Here is a 23720-nt window from a genome sequence, read left to right as displayed (position 1 = left end):
GAAATATAGAGAGAGACTGAAATATATAGAGACAGAGACAGACAGATAGACAAAGAGACACAGAGAAAGAGAGAGACAAGAGAGAAAATCAGAGAGACAGAGATATTTTAATGAGATGATAAAACTGCAAAAGCTGGGATTTTGAAAAGCAGAAATACAGGTTGGTAACACTACTAAATTGAGTCCTCAATATGAACAATTTATCATCACTGAAAGAAAGGACAGATAGACGATAGATGATAGATAGATAGATAGAAACATCAAGAACCCTTTTGTTTTCCAGAAGAGTTTCAGTATAAGGATAATAGTCTAATAGTTTAATAAAATTAAAGCAAAAAACATTCTACAATGAAGCATAAAACAAGTTATTTATTTGTCTGTTTATTTTGCTTTCAAACCGCTATAAGTATTTCAATAATGCTGATAAAACCAAGGCAAATATTAACTTCTATTTTTCAGAAGACATGACGGTTCTTTAGACATATTGGAACATTTGACAGAAGAGTATTTAAACTTTGTTTTCAAATATTTAAAAGAAACTATACAGATAAATGATCAATTCAATCTGCTACCTCAAAGGGTTAGGTATTCTGCTTGATAACTAATTTAAAAACAAAAATAGAAAGGTACAATAACAAATAACCCCAAGAGACTATAATTTTTTTCTCTAGATTTTTAATTAAAGGAAAGATTCTTATCTTTCTGGATAAATCCTACGTGATCCTATGAGAGTCATGAGGGTAGTTACTTGAGGCCTTACAACCTAAAGTGCCACGTATAAGGTCTTTCTTATATTTTCTAGTGATATCACATATTCTAAAGTTACAAATTGATGGTCCCAACATGGATAGCATTGTATAGTTTAAGGAGATTCTTAAATGCTAGGACTGAGTGGAATATGTCTTTTACATTAGAATCAAGGGTCCAAAAAATAAGGTAAGATGATTAAAAAAGGACAAATTCCAAGAGAGCAGAGATAAGTCTATAGTCTTTGAATTCACCAAACAATGTAACTGTAGATATTCAGTTCTTTTAGATTTGTCACATAGGGTATCCATTGGGCATATCTTATTGACATGGATTTAGCAACCTGATAAAGCCTATTTGACATTTTTGAAGCTCTAGGGTTATCATTAAAAGTTGATTTTTTTGTTCTTAAATAATAATGATACTTTTATTCATGTAGTGATCTCTAGAAAAAGTTTAATATCATCATATAGTCGCTAGTCAATTATGAATAATATTTTTGCCATTTAACAGACAGGAAAAATGACAGTATACAAAGACTAGGTGACTTGCTCACAGAAGGACACTAAAACTGATGGTATTACCTAGACCCAAATAAAAAAAAAATCTGAACATCATAAAGAAACCAGGGAATCACGTCACCATATTGAATGTTGAATTCTCATTCTGTTTACTGAGCCTAAATGAATTTGTTAAACATTCACACAATTAAATCCAATGATGTCTATTTTAGTTTGGTTTTAATCAGTTCTTTGTCAATCTGACCCCTAAATGTGATCCAGTTTCAAAAACTGTCAGGGTGAATTCTGGACCTCCTTCAACAAAATCAGGATATAAAAAATAAACAAAAAAGTCAAAAGGAAAAAAAAGTAATAAGTGTAGGATTAGTATAGAAAAGCATATATCATAAATAAGAAGAAGAAACTCTCATTTTGCAGATGTCTTTCATATTATGGTATAAACTAATAAACTCGGTTTGAACACATTTAAAAATTATCCTAAAAACTACAAACTACTTGATTTAATGATCTCAGAATTTAATTGATTTTCAGTAAATTTGAAAAATAACTCAAGCCTTTAAATTTAAGGTAAAATTTTTTATCATGATGTATTCTTCTAGATAAAAATAGTAGCAGTAGTTATAATGGAAAGCTGCCCTCTATGAAAGATTCTGCTTTGCATTCTTTAGGAAGAGAAGTCATAGTCTCAAAACTTGTAGCATTGAGATGACGAAAAGAATGCAGCCCTAGGAAAGAGACCATGTGTCAATCCTGATTCTGCCACCACCTTGAATGGCAAGTCACTTAAGCAAGTCAATATGGCTCAGTAGATATCCAATTCTTCACTTTTTAAAAGAAAGCTGGACTACTTCTCTCTTTTTATTTTATTTTTGAAGAAGATGGGATTTTATTTTATTTTTTTTTCTATAAAGTTTTTTCCCCAATATATGTAAACATTTATACAATTATCTTGCTGCATAAAAACAATCAGATCAAAAAGGAAAGAAATTGAGTAAGAAAACAAAATGCAAGTGAACAACAACAAAAAAAAGTGAGAATGTTATGTTATGATCCACACTCAGTTCCCATATAAACTATATCTCTCAAGTTCCTTTCAGCTTTAATATTCTATCATCATCATCATTACATATCACAATTTATTATAGATTATTTTATAATAATAATTTTCTGATTAATTTGTTTGCTGAAGTAAAGCATGATCATTTCTAGGTAAGAACCTTTACTAAATTGAAAAAAGAGAAGGGTCACTTAAAAAGATTTAGAAAAGGCAAGAGTAGAGAATTTAAATATATATATATATATATATATATATATATATATATGGCTAAGATTGGTGGTATATGCTTGTGATCTATTACCAAGAGGTTACAACTAGTATATTACTCGAAGACAAGAGTTCTGAGCTACAGTAGCTGATCAGGTATCTACTCTAAATCTGGCACCAATATTGTCAAGTAATCAGGATACATAAGAAAATGTTAGAAATAGAACAAATCAAAGTTTCTGTGCTGATCAGTAGTGGGATCAGACTGTTCTACTTCCAGTCTGGGGAAGATAGAGAGATCCACTCTCAAAGAAATGAAAAGGAGAAAAAAGGGAAGGAAAGGGAAGAGGAAAGGAGGATATAGGAGAGGAAGAAAGGCCATATTTCTTTAACATAACAGAAAAACAAAGTCAGGAAATGCAAGCAAATGGTTTGGAAAGCACCAGCATAGAAAAAGAGCAAACAATAGCAAACCAAAGACTACAAATCTCAGGAATTTTAGATAGTAAGAAAGAAAATGTAAAATGTCCACTGAATTCAGTAGAATTGACACATTATTTATTACATATCAAAGTTCAAGGACTCTTGGATTATAGGTGGACTGGCAAAATCTGGCCACAACAAAGTTAATATTTACATTGTACTTCTAAACAATTTTGAAGTCAAAAAAAATGAAAATATGTGAAGGGAAAAACATTCTCTAGAAATTTTAAACCAGTACTTCATTAAAATGCTGCCATGTTTTCCTCTCTATAACACAAATAATCTACAAAATTCCCTATACCATTTTCCCTTATCTTATCCCCTTATTTTTGCTTAGAATTATAGTGCATTTCTTACCTAAAATGGCAGCATTAAGCTGTTACTTAAAATTAAAAAAAAAAAACTTATCCACATCAATGACTACATATAAAATGCATCTTGAAAGTAACACAGGTCCTTACTGTGTTTTCCCTTTTTGTTTAATTTATATAATTACTTACATATATTTAATTACCTTTACATCTACATATAGATTTATAGCACTGTTGAGTGCTACAAAAATCTGAGCAAAGCACACCTGCCTGAGCTAAAAAAATTTATGGACAAGAAGCTATCATTGAAATTAAATGGTGGAAGGCACATTCAAGGAATATTACGGGGCTTTTATACATTTATGAATCTTGTGATTGATGAATGTGTAGAAATGGCACCAGGTGGACAACAGAACAATATTGGAATGGTGGTAATCCGAGGAAACAGTATCATTATGTTAGAAGCCTTGGAACGAGTATAAGGAATGAAGCACTGATGTAGAGTGAATGCAAAGACTTTGAATAGAAGCACAGTATCTTTTATGTAAGGGATTTAGAAAATAATATTTATAAAGATGATGGTCATTTCTCTAGTATAATATCAAATAGGAGTGTATCAGAAAAATACAAACTTAAAAAAAATTTATGTTCATAACTAAATAAAGAATTGCCCAAAATTACAAAACAGAAATACTATTAAAAATTTTGCTCAAGAGAAATAAAATGATTACTACTCCATAGCATATTACTATTTTGAATAATCAGTTGAAGAGATACTGAGAAAATTTCATAAATGCTTTAGCATACAGACCTTGCAAATCATTTTTGACCTAAATGTTTTATAATAGAATTACTATTTTCATAAGTGCTCCAGAATCAAATGGCAAATGAAACAGAGGATAACTGGTTTTATTTTCATATAAAATTTTAAAAGGCATTCTGTCAGCATTTTTTTAAAAAGTAGATATTCATGGAGCAATAACTTAGTTATGAAGAGATTTCAATACAGAATACACAATTAAGCACATAAAACTTACATTGCACATTTCTCTGACTATAGCTTTTTCTGTCTCACTAAGGTCATGGTCATACTCTTTACCCTGTTGACGATCTATATTTTCCTGAACATCCAAGACCTGGATTTGTTGAGAAAGAAAAATAAATTTCATCTGAAAAAAGAATTAGTTTGTTAAGTATAAATAAAACCATTATGGAAATCCACCTTGTAAAATTTTTGTTCTTCATTATGTAAATAATGTTCACAGTAAAGTAGACTAAATCAAATGCTCTGAATCCCATATACTTTGAGTACACATATATACAATTTTCTAAATCAATTTTTCATATATTGATCCCCACATTTTGGGAGGATAGCATGTAGTCAGAGACTCTATTCCATTAATATTCAAAATAACTACACTAGATTATTACCATTTTGTGTTTATGTGTATGTGTTTTTTCTTCTAGAACATTAGCTCACACCTTATGGAATTTATAAAACAAAAGTGAAAATATTTTCCTAAAAGCCAATCTAATGCCAGTGCTACTTTTAATGCATTCAGTTTTGTTATCTCCAAACCTGATCCTAATTCCCACAGCCAAACTTAAACCATATAATCTAAACTAACAGAAGAGCTGAAATAAATGGACCAGGCATGAAGTAGTCCATTTCTACAAAATCTGATATTGCATTGATATTTATACAACTTTAACCCTATTATGAGCAAACCAGCTATAACACTATATCATGGGAATTCAAAAATCTCAACTTTCTTTCTCTATATGTATGTTTTTTAATGCAGAAAAAAAATCAAAGAAGTAAATGAAAATCTGACGCCTATGCTTATATCAGATAAGAGTTGTTCATATTCTTTTTACTTTTATAAAAAATGATTATCTTTGTTCAATGAATATTCATAGAAAGCTTGAAGGGCACAGTGTATAAGACTCTTCTCCTACCTATTTGATTTGTAATACACCCCAGAGAAGTGTACTTCAAATCAGTTAATTTCTCCTAAATGAATTGAAGCTCTGATTAATAGCTATCATGCATTTAATAAGCAAGAAATGACTATAGCATCATTATGAGGGGGCTAATTTCTCATTCAGCTCCATACCCCACCACCATGTTCATTCAGGCATAGAGATCCCTTTGAGGTCAATCAGAAAAAATTGCCTTAAAAATGGAGGAAGATGAGAAACTAGACTCTAATTCTAGTTATTTTTGTTGAGCAAGGAAAAAAAAAACTCAACAAATCAACTCCAGTGTAATGACTTTTGAAAACAAAATTGTCAAATGGAAACCTGTTTTTCATATTTGTGTATCTATACATTAATATACTTCTAATCAGCGAAATGCTTAATCAAAAACATTTTCTTTAGAATAATCATGATAATATGACACACATTTCTGTTTCCCAATACACTTCTTACAGAAGAAAATAAACTCTATATTCAAGACCCTAAAATATTAAATAAAAAACAATTCATTGTTCTATGTAGATACCAACCAATAACTTAGGGACAATAGTTCTAGTTAATTATAACATAAATTAATTATATAATATATAATATAAATTATAAATTTTATAACATACTTAAATGTGTGTCCCTAAATTATTCTCTTGAGATAAAATTTTATAAGATAAATAGTAGGCTAATTATAGAGAATTCACAAGACCCTTTTCCCCCCTTTTCCTTACCCTGAAATTATTAGACAATAAGAATTTCTATCATAATAGAAGAATTAGGAAATTTGTTAAAAGTTACAATACTGTATTATAATTGTAATCGTAATAATGCCGCTCATTAAAAAATTGTGATCTTGGACATTTGAAAATACAACAGACTAAAATGATTCTCAAATACCTTAAAAGGAAGAAGAAAAAACCCATCGCTTTTTTAAGGGTATGCCCTCAACCTTCCAAAATTTAAACTCTATGATATATTTTGTATTTCAAAAATGTATTTCAAATAACTTATTTTATTTAAATGAACTACTAGCAAAATACAACCTTCATATTTGCATTCAAATGGTAATGCGCTTAGCATGATGTCAATTAGGCAGTCAGTAAACAAATATATAGAGAGTACAGAGATGAGTGAATTTTTGGTGGGGATTGGGGGTAGGAAAGGAATGATTCTGTATGTGAATTTCATTAGCACCAGGGTGAAATCCTGTTGTAAAATGTAAAATCATGTTCCCCCTAATAAGATTGATCAGCAACCTTCTCTGTAATCTAAAATCTTATTTCTTAGGATAGTCTTTGATGTCAAGGCTCTACTTCCCAATAACATATTATAATTCTCTACCTTCAGAAAACTCTCTTGCTCTATCTCAAAGAATATCAGAATCCTCTTAATTGCCCATATGTACTTCTATCCACTTGGGGAATTATATATGGTATGAAGAACCCGGTATAATTCTGATATTAACAGGTATGCACTTTAGGAATGTAATGTTATTTTAAGGAAAACTTAATTAGGAAGCAAATCTTTGCCAAATATAAATTATACAATGCAGTCCAAAACCAAATATAAATTCTGAGGGAATCATTCACTGTTCTGCAGTAACCATGCCATATATGATGCTTCTTTATTCCATGAGAGATTATAATTCTGAAGAGAACAACTATCATGATGTGGAAGATTTTAGGAAAATCTTCATCTGTTCAAAAAATAATAAATCTGTTATCCTTTGCAAAATCCTTAAAGCAAATGAAAGATTGGTTCTTCTTTTTCCATGGTTCAGAAAAGTAAAACACAGAAAAAAGATTGATTTGCTCTAGGATACACTGGGAGTCAATAGAAAAGTCAGAGTAAGAAACCATGAAGTGATTGGGGGATAGAAATAATTTAATCCTGTTCACTTGGAAGGTTCACTTGTTAAGGTTGCTCAGATTCCAAGCAAAGTATTAGGAAATCTTAGGGCTTTTGTATACTTATAAAAGAAACAATAGAGGACAGATTCACTAATTCTGACTACTTATATAGTTCTGATGATGTTTTATTACTTTCAAATGTATACCACAAATGAACCCCCAATAAAATTCTTCCCTGTTGCCTCATTTGAGCATAGAGTGATCCTAGCAGCCAAAAGTCAAGTCTGAAAGGCCTTTCTCCAGTTTGAAAGCCTTCAAATTTGGGTTCAAAGAAGTGTGTCTAAATAAGGAACTTTGCCAAATTCACAATTTCATTTCCAAAATAGTGTCAGCATCTAAATTTTTGAGCCTTTTAAGGTCTCTGTGTTATAGAAGTCTTCCAATCAATGTCACTGGAGAGAATACTGTACCATTCATGAAATTCATGAGATTCATGAAACGCTTAAGTATAATAAAAGAAACAGTGTTGTCTAGTGCATATTTTCCAATTAATAGATAAGAATGACTGAAAATGTTGTATTAGAATATTTTCTACACCTACATTTTCATTGATTGTACCATAAATAGATGTTATTCTGTGAGTGCAAGATGCATTTTCAGAGAATTCTTGGTCTCTGTATTCCTAGTCTCTGGCAAAGTACCTTGCACAAAGCAAGTATTTAAAAATATTTATTAAATTGAATACTACTAGTCTCTTAGTTCGTTTGTACAAATATGATATCAAAAGTGATAGTTATACTATTAATTTACCTGGTAATTACAGCCCCAAGTTAGCCCCCAGGTTAACAATCTTAACTGCAGATTTGTGACATTTTATTGTATACTGTTAAATGCAATTTATTGTTATAAGAATTTCCAGATAAACATTGTTTCAACTAGCATTTCTGGATTTGGTATCCCCACTTGGAGGGAGCTTTTGCTTTGTTTTCTTTATTTTCGTTATAATTTTTAAAAAATTCTTTGTCATATGGGACAGGATTAGAAAACAAGTGATTAAAGGGCATGAGGGAAGGAAAATATGTCTTGTCACATTTGATAACCTTTAAAGTTTGATATTTGAAGACATTCATGCTACATACATCGCACATATAATTAAAAATATTTAAACAAACATATGTATATGCACATCAGATGCATGTAGATATGGATAGCATTATTTTTAACAGAGAGATAACAAGAGGGATTCATTCCACATTAAATCTCCAAAGTCAAAATTTATTATTCAGAAAAACACTCATCTTTGGAAAAATAATTTCAAAAATTAAAATACTTAAATTGAAAGAAATTAAAATATCAGGGAGAAACATCTATGGATACAGCAAGACTGAGAAGAAATCACATTGTGGTGAAGAATTCAAAACACAACTAAAATTCTAGATGCATAGTTGTGTGCTATTGTTTACCTTAAGAGTATGTACCACTGGTTCAGGCTGCTGAGAAGGTATGGTATGTCCGCTGAAGCTAGCTGGAGAGGTGGGTGAACTGTTATTCCCATCAGTCCCTGATGGCAACCTAAAAGGACCCTTAGTAAAAAATCAACAACTTTGTTATTAAACAAAAGTCGTTATAACTAATCAAGCAGATGTCATTGTCATATTCAGTTTTGTTGGCAAATGAGAAGGTTTTTATTTGAAAAAAGGAAAACCCATGGGTCTGATTTGTTTCTTAATTATATCAGTTCTTCTCATTAAAATATACTTATTTCTTGCAGAGCCAACAAGAATAGTAAGTTGACAACTCATCTCTGTACACTTTTGAACGCCATCTCTGATTTATCAAAGAACACAGTTCCAACCCCCACAACCCCAAGGAATGACCATTAAGAACATTTCAAGGAGAATTTTTTTTTAAACTGAAGTGACTCTAAAACAGGGAATTCATAAGTTGCTCCACACAGCTCAGCTAAAACTGCTAAGTCAGCAAGTCAAATGCCATATTATACACATTTCAGGAAAATGCACACACACCATATTTTTGTATTGAGGGAACTAGGTCTGTTACAAAGCATTACTTAGGAGGGGAAAAAAAAAAAAACTTTAATGGTACATTTTTCCCCTTCTCAGATTTAACTAAGCATCATACTATTTTATTTCAGAAAAACACTCTTGTCTCCTCTTCCTGCCTTAAAAAGAAATAAAAGACAAAGGAGCTCCTGAACATGTGTTGTTTGGGTGTGTGATTCTTTATCTTGCAGCTGAATAATTGGAGGGAGGGATTCTATTTGTTTTCCCCATGATGGCTAGGATCTGACTCTGCCAGATAGCAAGGAAGCATTTTTCTAGAGACTTGTACTTTTTCTAGGGAGGACTGGAAGAAAGCCTCATGGGATCATTGTATTTAGAGATAGAAAAGGCCATAAAAGACGTTTAGTCCAGTGGTGTCAAACTCAAACAGAAAAAGGTCCCTGCCAGCCACGTATTAACTTAAAAAAATCCCCAAATAACATTGTCTATGGTATATATGTATTTATTTTGTTGGACATTTCCCAATTATATTTTAATCAGATTCATATATGTATGTTTATTTTGTTAAACATTTCCCAATTATATTTTAATCAGATTCAGGTGCACCTGGGAGTTTTGCCACAGCTAGCTGCCCATGGGCCACAAGTTTGACACTTTTGAATTCCATTCCCCTCATTTTACAAAGAACTAACAAGATAAGGAGGGGAATAAGAGAAGCAATGGTCTGCCACTTCTGAAATTAGTGTCTAGTGGAAATTTTTCCCATTCTCTTTTATAGAAGCCATCACTCTCCAGGGAAAGGCTCAGGCTCATTTTTATTTCAGTCGATCAATGAGTAAATGATTCTTCCAAGTCCTAGGATAAGACTAAGAAACAACTCTTCCTCTAAAATTGATTCTGTGAGTACCAACTAGAGCCTGGAGTTTGTGAACGTCTTGAGTTTTTTATGTTGTTATAGCCATATTTCAATATAATTAGTTTCCTTTGTAATTCTCTACATTTTATTCTATGCATTTAAGAACATTATTCTGCAAAGGAGCCCATGATACCCACACAAAAAAGTTAAAAATCCCTACCTTAAAGATTTAAGGGTGGAAGACATCATAGAGATTATCAAGTAAGTAGTCCAATCCCCTCCCCCCACCTCATTTTAAAACTGAAGAAACTGAGTTCCAGAGAAATTAAGTGATGTGAGTGTCTGTTCTCTGATATCACATCCAATATTCTTCTCCCCAAATCACACAGCAGATAGGTGTTTTGGTAAGGGCAATAAAATGCTGATAACCTGATGGGTTCACCAGCATGAATTTTACACACAAATACATTCTGGGATGAAAAAAAGGAATAGTTGTATAAAAAGACAACTTATGCAGAGAGATAAGCATATATATTTATATGTATATGTATATACATATATATATATATATGATCTTGGGACACATGCTAACAATTTCAATCTATTTACATTTATGTAAATATATAAATACACAATTTATGCTATGTTTTGTCTACATACTATATTTTGTCTGTTATTACCCTCCACATCATTTACTTATCTCTTCCTATATTCTGGGAGGTTTCATTTAGCATCTAACAAATCAATCAAGGGCATTACCATTTCCTGCTCCTATGCTCCATCCCCAATTTTGGAGCCATATTAACCTAAGAGTCTCTCTTATCCATGTATTCTGAGAGAGAGAGAGAGAGAGAGAGAGAGAGAGAGAGAGAGAGAGAGAGAGAAATTTACCCTTGGCAGTTCAGTAAAACCCCTTTTTCTCAGAATAAAGTTTGTAATTGCATAAAATAAAATATTTATGATTGAAAGGGAAACCAATTATTCTGAAAATTAAAGATGTATTTTCCCCATATAAGTTCATTGAATCTAAGTTAAGAACCCTTGCTGTAGCTTCTCACAATTATATAACAGAGGGTGCTATGAAAGCAAAATGTTTTCATTTCTAATTCCTTTGTATGTCTCATTAGCATTAGATAATCAGTATTTGAGATTTAGGATAGATATGTTTTTTTTTAAATTTGCCCTCCCAAAATTAAATGATATTATGTTATGTTGTATATGTGTAATTCACGCCAGGGTACACACACAAACACATACACACAAATTGTAATAATTTCAAATTACTGTTAAAATTTAATCACAAATTTAGACTTAGCTATCCATTTTTTTTTCAAAGAATCTAAGATTGATTCTTCTGCCTTTCTTTTTGTATGCCATCATTTCCTGAAAAGGAAAACTGAGATTCTAAAACTGTAAAGATATCTAAGTATGTTGTCCTATTCTCATAGCAGAATTCTGACCGAGTTCCATGATAGTACCCCTTCTAAAGTAGGGGATTTTTAATTTTCATTCTATGAACTTGTTGATGTTTTTACTGTTTTTATAATTATATTTCAATATAATTGCTTTCCCTTTATGTGTTTTAAAATATCTTATATTTTAAACATTATTTTAAGAAGTCCATGGGCTTCACTAGGCAGTCATTTATACAAAAAAAAAATTAAGAACTGGATACTCTCCTTCCCAAAAGACCTATAACAACCTTATGAATTGTTTGTTTGTATTTGTTAACAGAAAAAGGAAGGCTGTATAGCTGAGCTATAGGAAAGAACAGGTAGTAACTATTGGCAATTGTCTCAAAAAGTACACCCTTCTTCCACTTGGGAGCTATTTAAGATTCTTAACCTATCTTAGACAGGGATAAATTGAACTTTTACCACATGTCTGAAAACAAACTTTAATCATATGGTATACAAAACCCTGTAGTGCCTGGAAGAAGGAGTAATATAACCTGGGCACAACCCAGCTCAGTGGCAGTGCCATGATGGTCAGCCAGCTTTGGGTATCCATTCAGTTATTTTTATTATGCACGAACATCCCTGTGTTGAATATTCTCCCAAGGAATCTGATCTATTGGGTATGTTGCTGACTGAAATGCCCAAGAACTTAGCCATAGAGGGCATGAAATGAATGTTGGTTTGTATCAAAAAGTCAAAACAAAAATCGTATCCTTGACAGAATCTTCTGTTTCCTTTCCCAAAATCCAGGAAACCCCGCAGATCCAGCTCCCTAGAACTTGACCCATTTCAGATACAACAAAGAATTCATTCCTGATCTGTTTTCCAAGGCGGCTACAATCTGTTTATCTTCTTATTGATAAGTAGTGACATCCAAAAATTTTATACTATATAACACTATACCTCTAATACTTACCCAGTAATTTTTGAATTATACTCCTTTTCTTTATTCTATCTCATCCCAAATTACAGACCAAAAGGTGCTGGTGCATTCTTATAATTCCTACCACCGGGAAATTGCAGTTGAGGGGACTGAGCCTCCTAAATTTCTGGAGCTATAATAGAGTTAAAACTGATTGGATATTTGCCCTAAATCTGGCACCAATATAGAAAGCTCCTTAGACAAAGGTCACCAGGATGCTGAAGGAGGGATGAATCAGCCTATATCAGAAACAGAACAAATCAAAGCTTCCATAAATCAACAGGTCCTTAAGGGGCCACTACTCTTCCAAGTTGAGTGAGATAGGAAGACCCAGTCTCAAATTTTTAAAAAATATTAATAATGATAACCATAGGGCATGTTAGCTTTGGTAGGCATTCTAAAGGAACGTGGCTCCTTGGTGTCTAAATGAATGGAAGTTAAGGAGATTTGAAAATTCAATAAGGAATTAATAGACTTTAGAGCTGGAAGGGGAAAGAAATAAGAATTTATATAGTATCTATTGTGCCAGCATTATGCTAAGTTCTTTACAAATATTTCATCTGAAGATACCTTCCAGAAATCATCTAGTCCAATCCTCAAATGTAATGCATGAGGAAACTAAGACCAGAAAAATCGACTTGCTCAATGTCATATATGTTAGAAATATCAAAGCAAACATAGGAATTCCACTAAGTTCAGTGCTTCTTCTCCTGGATGACCCAGACTATATTCAACACTCTCTAAAACCTTGAGCAGTTTGAAAAATAAAAGTTCCAGGTCTGGTTATAGCTTTTTATCTTGTTTTTTCCTCTTCTCTTTCTTTTTAAAATAAAGGTTAAAAGAAAAGTCATGTTTTTAAATTTTATTGTAGGGAAAAAATAATTCAAGAGTGATTAGAAATACCAAATTTATCTCAAGATACCTGATCTTTTTTCCAATCAACAATTATCAAATTTAAGGATCAATTTTCATATTTTTATGACTTTCCAGGAGATATCCAAATTAAGTAAATGATTATAAAAGTTTAAATCTTTTTGTGGTTGTTTGGTTATATCTGGACTTTTTAGGACCTCATCTAGGTTTTTTTGGCAAAGACACCAAAATGACTTGCCATTTACTTTTCCAGGGGATTAAGGTAATCATGGGTTAAGTGATTTGCCCAGAATCACACAGCTAATGAGTATATGAGACCAAATTTGAACACAGGGCCTCCTGACTCTAGGCTCTATCCACTGAGACACCTACCTGCCTGATAAGAGTAATTAATTTTCTAGTTATCGTTTATGACAAGGGGATTTTATTTCAGCTCTTATTTGCAATTAAGATATCAATTTACATGCTTGATAGATGCAGATTGACATTTGTAGAAATGTCCAACTCCAATACTATTACAAAAAGAATTTCATTATTACATTTCTGAGCCTTGATTAATAATATTTTAATATAGAGAAATATCACTCCTAAAAAGAAAGCATTTGATAGTGCTTTAAAACTCGTAAAAAAAAAAAAAGATCCAACATAAATGTGTATATGCAAACTAACAGGTGCACATAAAGAAGAAAAAGCAACTTTTCTATAATTAAGCAAAGATCTCAATCAAAATTGAATAGCCTGTTCATAACCCTAGCTCTGTGGATGTTCATGATATATGTAAGCACTAAAAAATTTATTATCTCCATATAGCTATTAATATAGGAAGGTCTGGTGAAAATATGGAAATCATTAGAAGCTGTCTATAAAGCTTTGGAAATCCATATTCATGTACATTTAATACTTTTAGAGTAAATTTCAGAATGGTGATTTTCTTGAGCAACTGAAATTATCAATCTTTCATCCTCAAACTCTAAAAAATCCATAAAGAATAGCATTTCTCAAGAAGATAAAAATCTCTGTATCTCCTATGCCTCCCACCCCATCCCTGAATTAGATCCAACACCACCCCTTCTACTCATGTTGAATTTCTCTCCATTCCCCCCAACATAAGTCTGCCTCCAGCAATGGCAGCAGCGGCGATAGGCAAAAACAACTGCAGCCAATAAACCCTCTTCACTCACCGGGAAAGTGGGCAGGCATCTTCCTATTCCTCGGCACCCCTGCCACCACAGCCAGACCTGCCGGGCTCTGGACCCCCAGCTTTTGTCCATATTTGAGCTGTTTCTAGTTGGAGGTTGCCTTCTATTCTGGGTTTCCTTATATTTGGAACAATATGGTACAATCACTCAGAAATATACTGTGTCCCAAGTTTTAACAGATCATATAGAACAAGTATACTAATAATGAGTACCAAAGTTACCATATAAAGGTAAGCCTATAACACACACCTTTAGCCAGAAAAAAAAATTAAAAGCACTGAAGTCTATATGTTACATACTTTTAGTAAAAAATACTATTGAAATATTTGAAGATTTAAAAGTATAGATTATAAAACACATAATAATTTGAGGCCAATTTATAAAATTTATATATTATCAGGTGTGCATGTTATAGGTGGTGAATAACCATAAATACCTTAAAATAATCAAAACTTAATTTCAGAAGTTTTAATAATTAGCAAGGCTTTAAATAAAAGAATAATTTTATAATGACTATATAAAGTTGTCAGTGATATTTTTAGTGTGTATTTTTCTGGATGGACTTGGTGTTGGAGTGATCATATTTAATTGAAATGCAAAGAAAATCCAAAAATATAACTCCTGGCCTAGAGTTCTAGGATTCTTCTTTACTATGATCTAGAGCCCAGTATCTATAATAAATTAATTTACATACAATTTCCGTATCTTGCTCTCCTGTGGAGGTACTATGTCTAAAAGACTAAAGAACAGGAGACACACAAATCCTTGAATTATGGAAGTCATGGGGACAAAACATACAAACAAGTTGTAAACAGTCAAGACCATCTAGACTACGAGTTTATACATAATACTTAGCAATGTTTTTCAAAAACTCTTTTAGGGGCAGCAGGTGACACAGTGGATAGAGCTGAAGACCTTAGTTCAAATCTGGCCTCAGACACTTACTATGTGATCTGGGCAAGTCACTTAATTCCAATTGTCTCAAAAAAAAAAATGATTAAAAAAAGCATTTTGAAAAACTGAGAACATTATCCTGCTTCTCAGTGTTTTTATTTCCTTAAAAGTTTTTTCCATGAAGAGGAGCCATCATTCTGTAACCTTTATGAGTAAATGAATAAAGATCAACAATGGAGTACAAAGTGTAATCATTCTGAGGTGTTCATACTAAGCAGTAGTGACAAACAAGATCTTTTACATATTGTATAATATATTAACAGAACTGATATTATATAAACATATGAAATTAGCACTAACTACCTATTGAAAAGGAAGATATATATTGATACATGAAGACAGAATTGTATGTTTTCATTCTAGCTAATATGCCATGTTAATATGACAAAATTGATTTGAACTACTCTCAGTTCTGGCTAGTGTGGCCATTTCAGCCATTGTTATAAAGAGTCATCAAGTTATCAGATGACAAATTATTATTTCCATTATTAAAATATATCACTTTACATCACCATCATCAGAAGGAAAAGAATCTATTAAGTCTTTCACATTAGTTGTGAAAGATTTCCAGCTGTGAAAATCATAACTTGGTAGGTATCTAATCGCTATCTCTTATGATTTCTCCTATAGTATTAAAACAATTAAGCAAATAAATTTTAAAATAAGAAAGAATTATTTATTCAGCAAGTAAAATGTATAAATTTGGAGTCAAAGGCCCCCAGTTCAAATCCTGACTCTATTAACTGCTGCCTGCAGGCAGCATATAATGGCTCTATTTGTTTCTAGGATCTGTCAAGTAATAAGATTGAACTTAATATGATTATTGCAATTCTTTCCACTTTTAAATTTATGATCCTACAAAATTACTGCAATATAATAAGAAAAGTGAGAAGACAATGGTTTACATACAGAAGACATTTAAATATTTGTTAGAGAAGAATGGAAACATAAATCTTTGAAGAGTGGCAACATTAAGTTGTTTTTGATCTGTTTTCATTCATTGTTTTTCCTGGTCATTTGAAGTATTTTAATTGTGTATATTAACTTGTATCCTAACCTAAAGGATTTTTTACAACCCTAGAAATTAAAATCATTATAAATTTTTGCCATCACTTTTCTACAAATCATTCTACAAATGATATGAAGCTTCAAAAGAATCCGATTTTGTTTACAATGAACAGATTTTCAAAATGGCAATTTTAAGTGAAAATAATATCTAGTATCATTTAAAAAGCACAGATTTTCTTACTATCACAAATTGACTGTTTAATACTGCTAAAAAAGAAAAGTTTTGTTACTATTTCAAAGACTAAAGTAGTAATGAGGGAAGAAGATTGAATTTTAATCAAAGGCCATGAACTTGAATTTTAATCCCTGCATTTACTTCTATCTCTGTGGTCTTGAATAAAGCTCCATAATCTCTCTGGATGTCAATATTATGTTATCTAAGAAAAAAATAATACTAGATAGTACAAGGTTCCTTTCACCTATGTATCTGAGCCCTATGATGGATTTCATATATTCTCCATAAAAATTACACTGTCAACTTTGAGTATATGGTAAGGAATCCCAGTAAGGAATATTGATTTTTGCTAATCTAGGCTACAATTTCCCTTAGAATTAAGAACATTCAATGTAAGATTTTCAGGACAGAATTAAGGGTAAGGTCTATGACCATAAGGTAGCTCTTTCAAGAATGGAGCCCTTGATTTCACACAGTTAATAAATGTTCAGAAAGATCACAACAACCCATCCTATCCACTAAGCAGCATACTGCCTCCTTACTGGTAGCACAGTAGTTCAAACACTGGCCCTGGAGTTAGTAAGACCTGAATTTAAAGCTGGACTTAGATGCTCACTAACTGTAATCCTGGCAAACCTCCACTGCTTCAATTGCCTCAACTAGTCCAATGGGGATAATAATAGCAGCCATTTCACAGGGTTTATTTAGAGATATTTTTAAAAGCTCTCAGCACATTGTCTCTGGCACCCAGTAGGTGCTATAAAAATGCTTGTTCCCTTCTGCTCTCCCATTCAGCAGAGGACCTCACCTCTTTTACTGAGAAAATAGAACCATCCATAATGAGCTCCTTCTTCTCCTCTATATCTCAGTACACAACTACATCATCCTCAAGTGTCTCCTCTCCTAAACTAGCCTTTGACAAAGGCATTTTTACAAGTCTCTCTCTATGGAGAACCCATGAAGCATTCTTCCATTTATTTGAAACTTCTTTTCTCTTCTGGTTTCACATATAGAGACAAATGTCAAAACTGGTTTTATCTAGCTCATCTAGTAACATCCCCACATGGTTATCATTGAGCAATGATACATATAAGTATCTTACATATATGGTATCAATAATTTAGTTTCCCTAGCAGAGGAATTTTAAATACTTTAGCCATATAAAGAAAAAATGGCAATCACTGAAAAAGACTAATGGTGGGAAAATTTGAAGGCAAAAGGAAAAAGTAATGGCAAAGGATGAGATGAAGAGATGTTATCATGGAAGAAAGAGACATGGAAGCAATAAACATGACTTGGACAAACTTTGAGAGATAGTAGAGAATGGAAACTCAAGGGAATCATGAAGGGTTGAAATATGACTGCACAACTCAACAACAACAACAATAACAATATAAGCATTTTAACTGTTTTGCGTTATGGACGGGGACCTCTTGGACATTATATAAAGTCTATTGACCTTTTCCATATAATGTTTTTTAATGCATAAAATAATTATATTAAAAGAGTTACCCATTTTTAAGACAAACTATTGAACCTCATGTTAATAGAATGCCCATTAGTTTGTTACTGAAAAAGGACCTCAAAGGTACAGTATCAACAATTAAGTTAATGTTTATATACATTGTAAAAATGAAAGGATTATTTATACTTTGTCCATTCTATGTTATTTTGCCACCAGTATGCAAAAGCAGAATTAACCTGCATACAAGACTGTAAATCATTATATAATTTTCTTTATTTCTTAAATTTTGATGGCCAAAGTATACATCCAGGTTACTTCTTCAAATAAAATTTTCTTTCAAACTATTCATAAATTTTCCTATAAGGAAATGAAAGGATTCTTTATACTCTTTGTCCCTTTTCTGCTATTGTGCCACCAGTACTGCAGAAGCAGAATTAACCAGCATTTAAGATGGTTACTTCTTTAAATAAAATTTTCTTTCAAATTATTTTCAAACTATTCATAAATTTTCCTAAAAGGAAAAATCACTATATTGAGCTTCTGCTTGCTATGCAGAAAAAGAGCATTTTAATTGGCTAAAATAGCATAAAAAGGATCTAATAATATCCAGATTCTCCACTTAGAAACAAAAGCAAAACATTAATGCACTTGGAACAAAAGTTCAAAAACCCAAGCTCAACTACAATTACATGAGGCCAACTTTGGAAACCAGAACATTGATTGATTGAAGTAGTTTCCTGTTACTTAAGGATGTTTAATTTTTTATAAGTCCTGAAACTTGGTCAAAAGTGAGGTACGATCCATTTTATTCATGATGCATTATATGTCTAGGATGAGGCAGTATAGGGAATTAGCAATTTTTCTCTACTGAAGACAAAGAATAAGTATTATCTTTTAGATTATTGGTAAAAAATATTTTAGCCACTTTTTTTTTCAAAAAACATTTTATTATTTTCATCTTTGTTTTTATTTTTTAAGTTATAAAACCCCACTTGCATAAGATCTTGATCAAAAGATTAATGAATATAAGTTTAAAGAAATTTAATATATTCTTGATTTGTAGTAAGAAAATCAATGTTTACCAAATTAAAATAAATCTACTTAAATTCTGACAGAGAATTTGAACATTTTACTAGTTTTACAAATATGTATTCCAATAAGTGTGTAATAAAAAAATAAATTGTTCTACCAATTTATTTGCTATCACAAGACCCAGAATGTACACTGTATTTGGACTTCCAAGAAAAGATATTTTAACCTTCTAACTGTTTTTTAGATTTAACTGTTCATTAGAACAGAAGAAATGATACTCAGGACAAGAAGAACAATAAATGATAAGACTCCTTGCTTCTTACTGCTTCTCCAACCCTTTTCATGAATAGAGATATTCAAATACTTATATTTCCCTGAATAATATCTATGATCATATAAAGGATGTTTTTTATGAAGATTAAGTATTTGACCAGGAAAACTCAGAAACTGTGGTCAATTCTTTAAACCACAATAAAACTGAACAGATAAAATTGGGTGGTTCAATGTACTTTGCATATATTAAAGTTATATATAACACTTGTCTGGAATTGATAAAGCCCCACGAAGAATAGCATTTACATAGCACCTACTATGTGTCAAGCTTGATTTTTGTTTCTTTTCTATGGTTTGAATGAGATTCAATCACCCCATCAGTTAATCTTTAGTTTAAAAACATAAAAAAACTCTTCCACCTTTACTCTAAAAACCTTAAAATACTTGGATATTCTTGCTATATTGAGGACTCACTCCCCAGCCAATATAGAATCCCAGCAGCAAAAGACTATCTCTCAATAAGGAATGCAATATTTCAAAAAAAAAACAAAACAGATTTCCTTCCCATAGATATGTTAATGGATTATTATCAAGCCAACCCAAGCCAATCTAGTATTTATAAAGTACCCACTTATATTCAAGGTACTTCTTTAGGTAGTAAATATAGGAACATGAAAGAAAAATAGCCCTCATCTTCCAGAAACTTATATTCTACTAAGGAATAAACAATTCATACTATCATTTAAGAACAGAGAAAACATTAAGAACAAAAGGGATCAGGAATAGTTTCCAGTAGCAGATGTGATACAAGATGAGCCTTGAAGGCAGTTAGGGAGGTGCTATGAACAGAACTGGACCTCTATTACAGACAGGTGGACCCAAGTTCAAATCTAGCCTCAAATACTAGTTGTGTGAGACACAAATTAACCTTTGTTTGCCTCAGTTTCCTGAATTGTTGGGGATAATAATAGCACCTATCCCCTTAAGTTGTTAAGAGAATCAAATGAGATACAATTCAAGAAACAATTCACTTAGTGGCAATATAAATAGAGATAAAGAAATAGTATGTTAATAAATTTGTTAACCTTGCTCTTAATAAATTCTTGTTTCCTTCCTGTCTTGGGAGGCAGAGATGAAAATGGAATACATTTAAGAAAAGGAAGGCAGTCCAAGTACAGGAATGAATGCAGAAAATAGATCAACACATTTAGGGATTTACAAATCAAGTATATAGTGACTTCTAATAAATACACAATATTAAAAACTGCTAAGAATAATGAAGCTTTCTAGAGGTCAAGAATTTACCATTATGAATTGTGACCTTCTACAAAATTAACCCACTATGTGGAATTCAAATTAATAGGACACTGATTTGTTTCATGAGAATTTTATTTTCACACTAGCAGTTAAGAGATGACTAGGATTTTATAATGCTAAAATTTTTATTTTTCTGACAAACCTTCTAAATATGGTCATTTTGCTTTGGTTTGGTAAGGAATAAGAGAGCCACCTTGGAGTTTTAATACCTTTGAACTATGTGTAAATATCTGTATTTCCATAATGAACATTTATAATAAAGTGAAATAATTTTATTCTAACTGCCTGGAAAAGAAGATGTGGGTAAGGGAACTATATACAAAGTTGAAACTTAGAAGAGCTTGAGAAAGACAGAAAAAAAAAGATGGATCTTTTTTTAAAAAAGCATTTTATAAAAATTAGAATAAGAGCCAAATCACAGAAAAGGTCAATGAATAACATTCATGACAATGACTAAGATATGAAATATAGTTTGTCTCTTTATAGCAAGAATAACAAAAATTAATAATGATAATAATAACAAATACCTTGTGAAATCACATATTGAATAACAAAATGGGAAAATTTGATAAGGTGTTTATGTTTATCCTGTTTTGAGGGAATTTGTTATCCAAATGGAAACACTGGAAGCCAAAAAATAAAAAATATTTCATGACACTGGCCTCTGGAGAAAAAGAATATATCCTTTCGCAAGCCTGATACAAACACTAAATATTTACAAAGTTGCTTACCAAGAGAAAAATCTAAATGTTAAGTCTGTAAAGTGTTTGTGTCAAAAGGCACCTAACTACAGGGAAATTAAATGCCAGAATAATACAGCAACAAGAAAAAAATAAAAGGCTCATGCCAATCTTATTAAGAAACTACATGAAAGTATTTCTATTTCATACCTCTCACATAACTCAAATTACTCTGAAGAATATTAGATGTAAGTAGATCCAATGTTATGGAAACACAATGCAAACTCAATTAATTTGGCAAACATATTGCAGTACTGACATTGACATCTTTAGCTGCTAATAGAATAGCAGCTTCCTCAGGGATTTAACTAACACATATATAGACATTTGAATAGTCCATATGCACAAAGTAGAATAGTGTAGAGTCCCCAGAATACTATCTTTCATAAGACCTTAGAGATGGAAAAGACAAGAGGGGAAGGTCTGTCCCTAAAAGGCTGGATAAAAGGTTAATACCCTGGAATTTTTCTATAGATGACAAGCCATGGCTGCTGTTCACCCAACTTCTCCTCCCTGCTCTTCCCATAAGAGTAAAACTTTTAAATCATTTCATAACCGCTGGCCAAATACTTAGTTTCCATTTCATTCATTCATTCATTTATTCAGCAAATATGTTAATATCTGCAGTGGGCACAGCACTGGTCTCACCAATTTTCTACCTCAGAAGGATATTTGATACCATTTGATCCCTAGACTATCTCATATGATAATTCCAAGACATTTCCACAAACTAAGCAACTAATTTCTAAGACAACTATATTCTATTCTAAAGGAAATTTTTGGTGCACCTCATCAAAGTACCTCGTTAAGCAGTTTAAGTTATTCCTGTGAATATTGAACAAAACAGTCAAGTAACAACATTTATTGACTCATGTGATATAGCAGAAAAAATTGATTTGGCATAAGCTCATCTTCCCCAGTGAGTTGAGTTCCATCTCATAAACAAGCTTTGCTAAATGAGAAACTATCATCACTCTGACAGAAACTTCTCTTCTTTCATTAATATTAACATCACACCTAAGGGACATTCTTAAAGTACAAAACAAAAAAAGGAAATGATGAATAATTATAGATCTGGGACAGCTAGATGGTTCACTGGATAAAGCATTGACTCTAGAGTCAGGAGGACCTGATTTCAAATCCAAACCCAGACACTTCACACTTACTATTTTTGTGACCCTAAGTTAGTCAACCTCAATTGCCTTGCAAAAATAAAACAAAGAAAAAACAAATATAGAACTAATTCTGGGGAACTTGGATTGTTAACAATGATAACAATAATGAAAGTAGAAACAATGACTATCTTTATTGCCAAAGTTAGAATTCTAAACAGAGTCAAGACTTGACTTGAAAGTCAAGACTTATACCATCAAGTTTTAGGCATCTAGGTGGTGTAATAGATAAAGCACTGGATTTGGAATCAAGAAAAACCTCGAGTTTGAATCTGACCTCGAGTACTTACTGGCTATGTGCCTTCGGGAAAGTTACTTAACCTATCTGAATGCCAATTTCCTCATCTGTAAAATGGAAATAATAACAGTATCCATCCTATGGAGTTGTTATAAGGACCAAATAAGATAACATAGAGCAAGTGTGTTGCAAAACATTATAATAAATGCTACCTACTATTATTGCAATAATAGTAACCATATTACTATTATTAAGTCTATTCTATAAGTAGCTTAAAAGACAAATGAATGGAAAAGGATTTGATGGAAGTTATGCACATGACTTCTACAAGACTTTCAGAAGAACCCTGAAATTAAAAGACAAAATATTCTAGTTTGAATTCAAAGAATATAGATGCTCAGGTAAAGTGATTATTCAATGAGAATTTAATTACTCCTAGAAACTATAAGAGAGGCTTCAAAAGGTACTGTGCTTGCAAAGCAAGTTCAGAAGTCATACTCCTTTAGAAGTAAACTCACATTTGCCAAAACAAAACCAAACTTGTTAAGAGGAGAACGTTGAAAGGAAATAAAAGCAGTCCTCTATATGATGTAAACTGATTAGGTTCTTCTTGACCAAGCAGTGATAGTCACTTGATGCCTCAGTGTTACAATGAATATAAGTCTCAATGTCAGCCTTTCTCATTCCAAAGAGAAAGATGAACTTCTAATATTAGATAATAGAATCTTGATGTTGGAAGAGACCTTACAAATCATCTAGGTTAACCAGATCCCTGGAGCATGAGTCTCTGGGGATTAGAGGTAGCATT

General features: G+C 31.9%; 2 protein-coding genes across 5 annotated transcripts in view; one reads left to right on the top strand and one right to left on the bottom strand.

Moving 5' to 3' along the window:
* The window catches only part of CCDC85A (coiled-coil domain containing 85A), a 229590-nt gene that overhangs the window by 2520 nt on the left and 203350 nt on the right, over positions 1–23720 (bottom strand). Inside the window, exons 4-5 of one of the 4 annotated variants that reach the window (XM_051975314.1) lie at positions 14461–14595; positions 8611–8730 (exon numbers count right to left, since the gene is read on the bottom strand). The exons of 2 other annotated variants lie outside the window; for them this stretch is intronic. In XM_051975314.1, coding sequence (XP_051831274.1) covers positions 8611–8730; positions 14461–14595 — 255 coding nt within the window. The remainder of the gene's footprint in view (positions 1–8610; positions 8731–14460; positions 14596–23720) is intronic. One more of the 4 variants, XM_051975315.1, reaches the window with a different exon arrangement.
* Positions 3581–3850, top strand: LOC127548102 (small nuclear ribonucleoprotein G-like). The gene has a single exon (XM_051975318.1). It carries the CDS (start codon positions 3614–3616, stop codon positions 3806–3808), a length of 195 nt encoding a protein of 64 aa, XP_051831278.1. The 5' UTR covers positions 3581–3613; the 3' UTR covers positions 3809–3850.

This window comes from Antechinus flavipes, chromosome 2 (genome assembly GCF_016432865.1).
Source record: "Antechinus flavipes isolate AdamAnt ecotype Samford, QLD, Australia chromosome 2, AdamAnt_v2, whole genome shotgun sequence".
Taxonomy (NCBI): Eukaryota; Metazoa; Chordata; class Mammalia; order Dasyuromorphia; family Dasyuridae; genus Antechinus; species Antechinus flavipes.
This window is presented reverse-complemented; position numbering and strand designations above follow the sequence as displayed.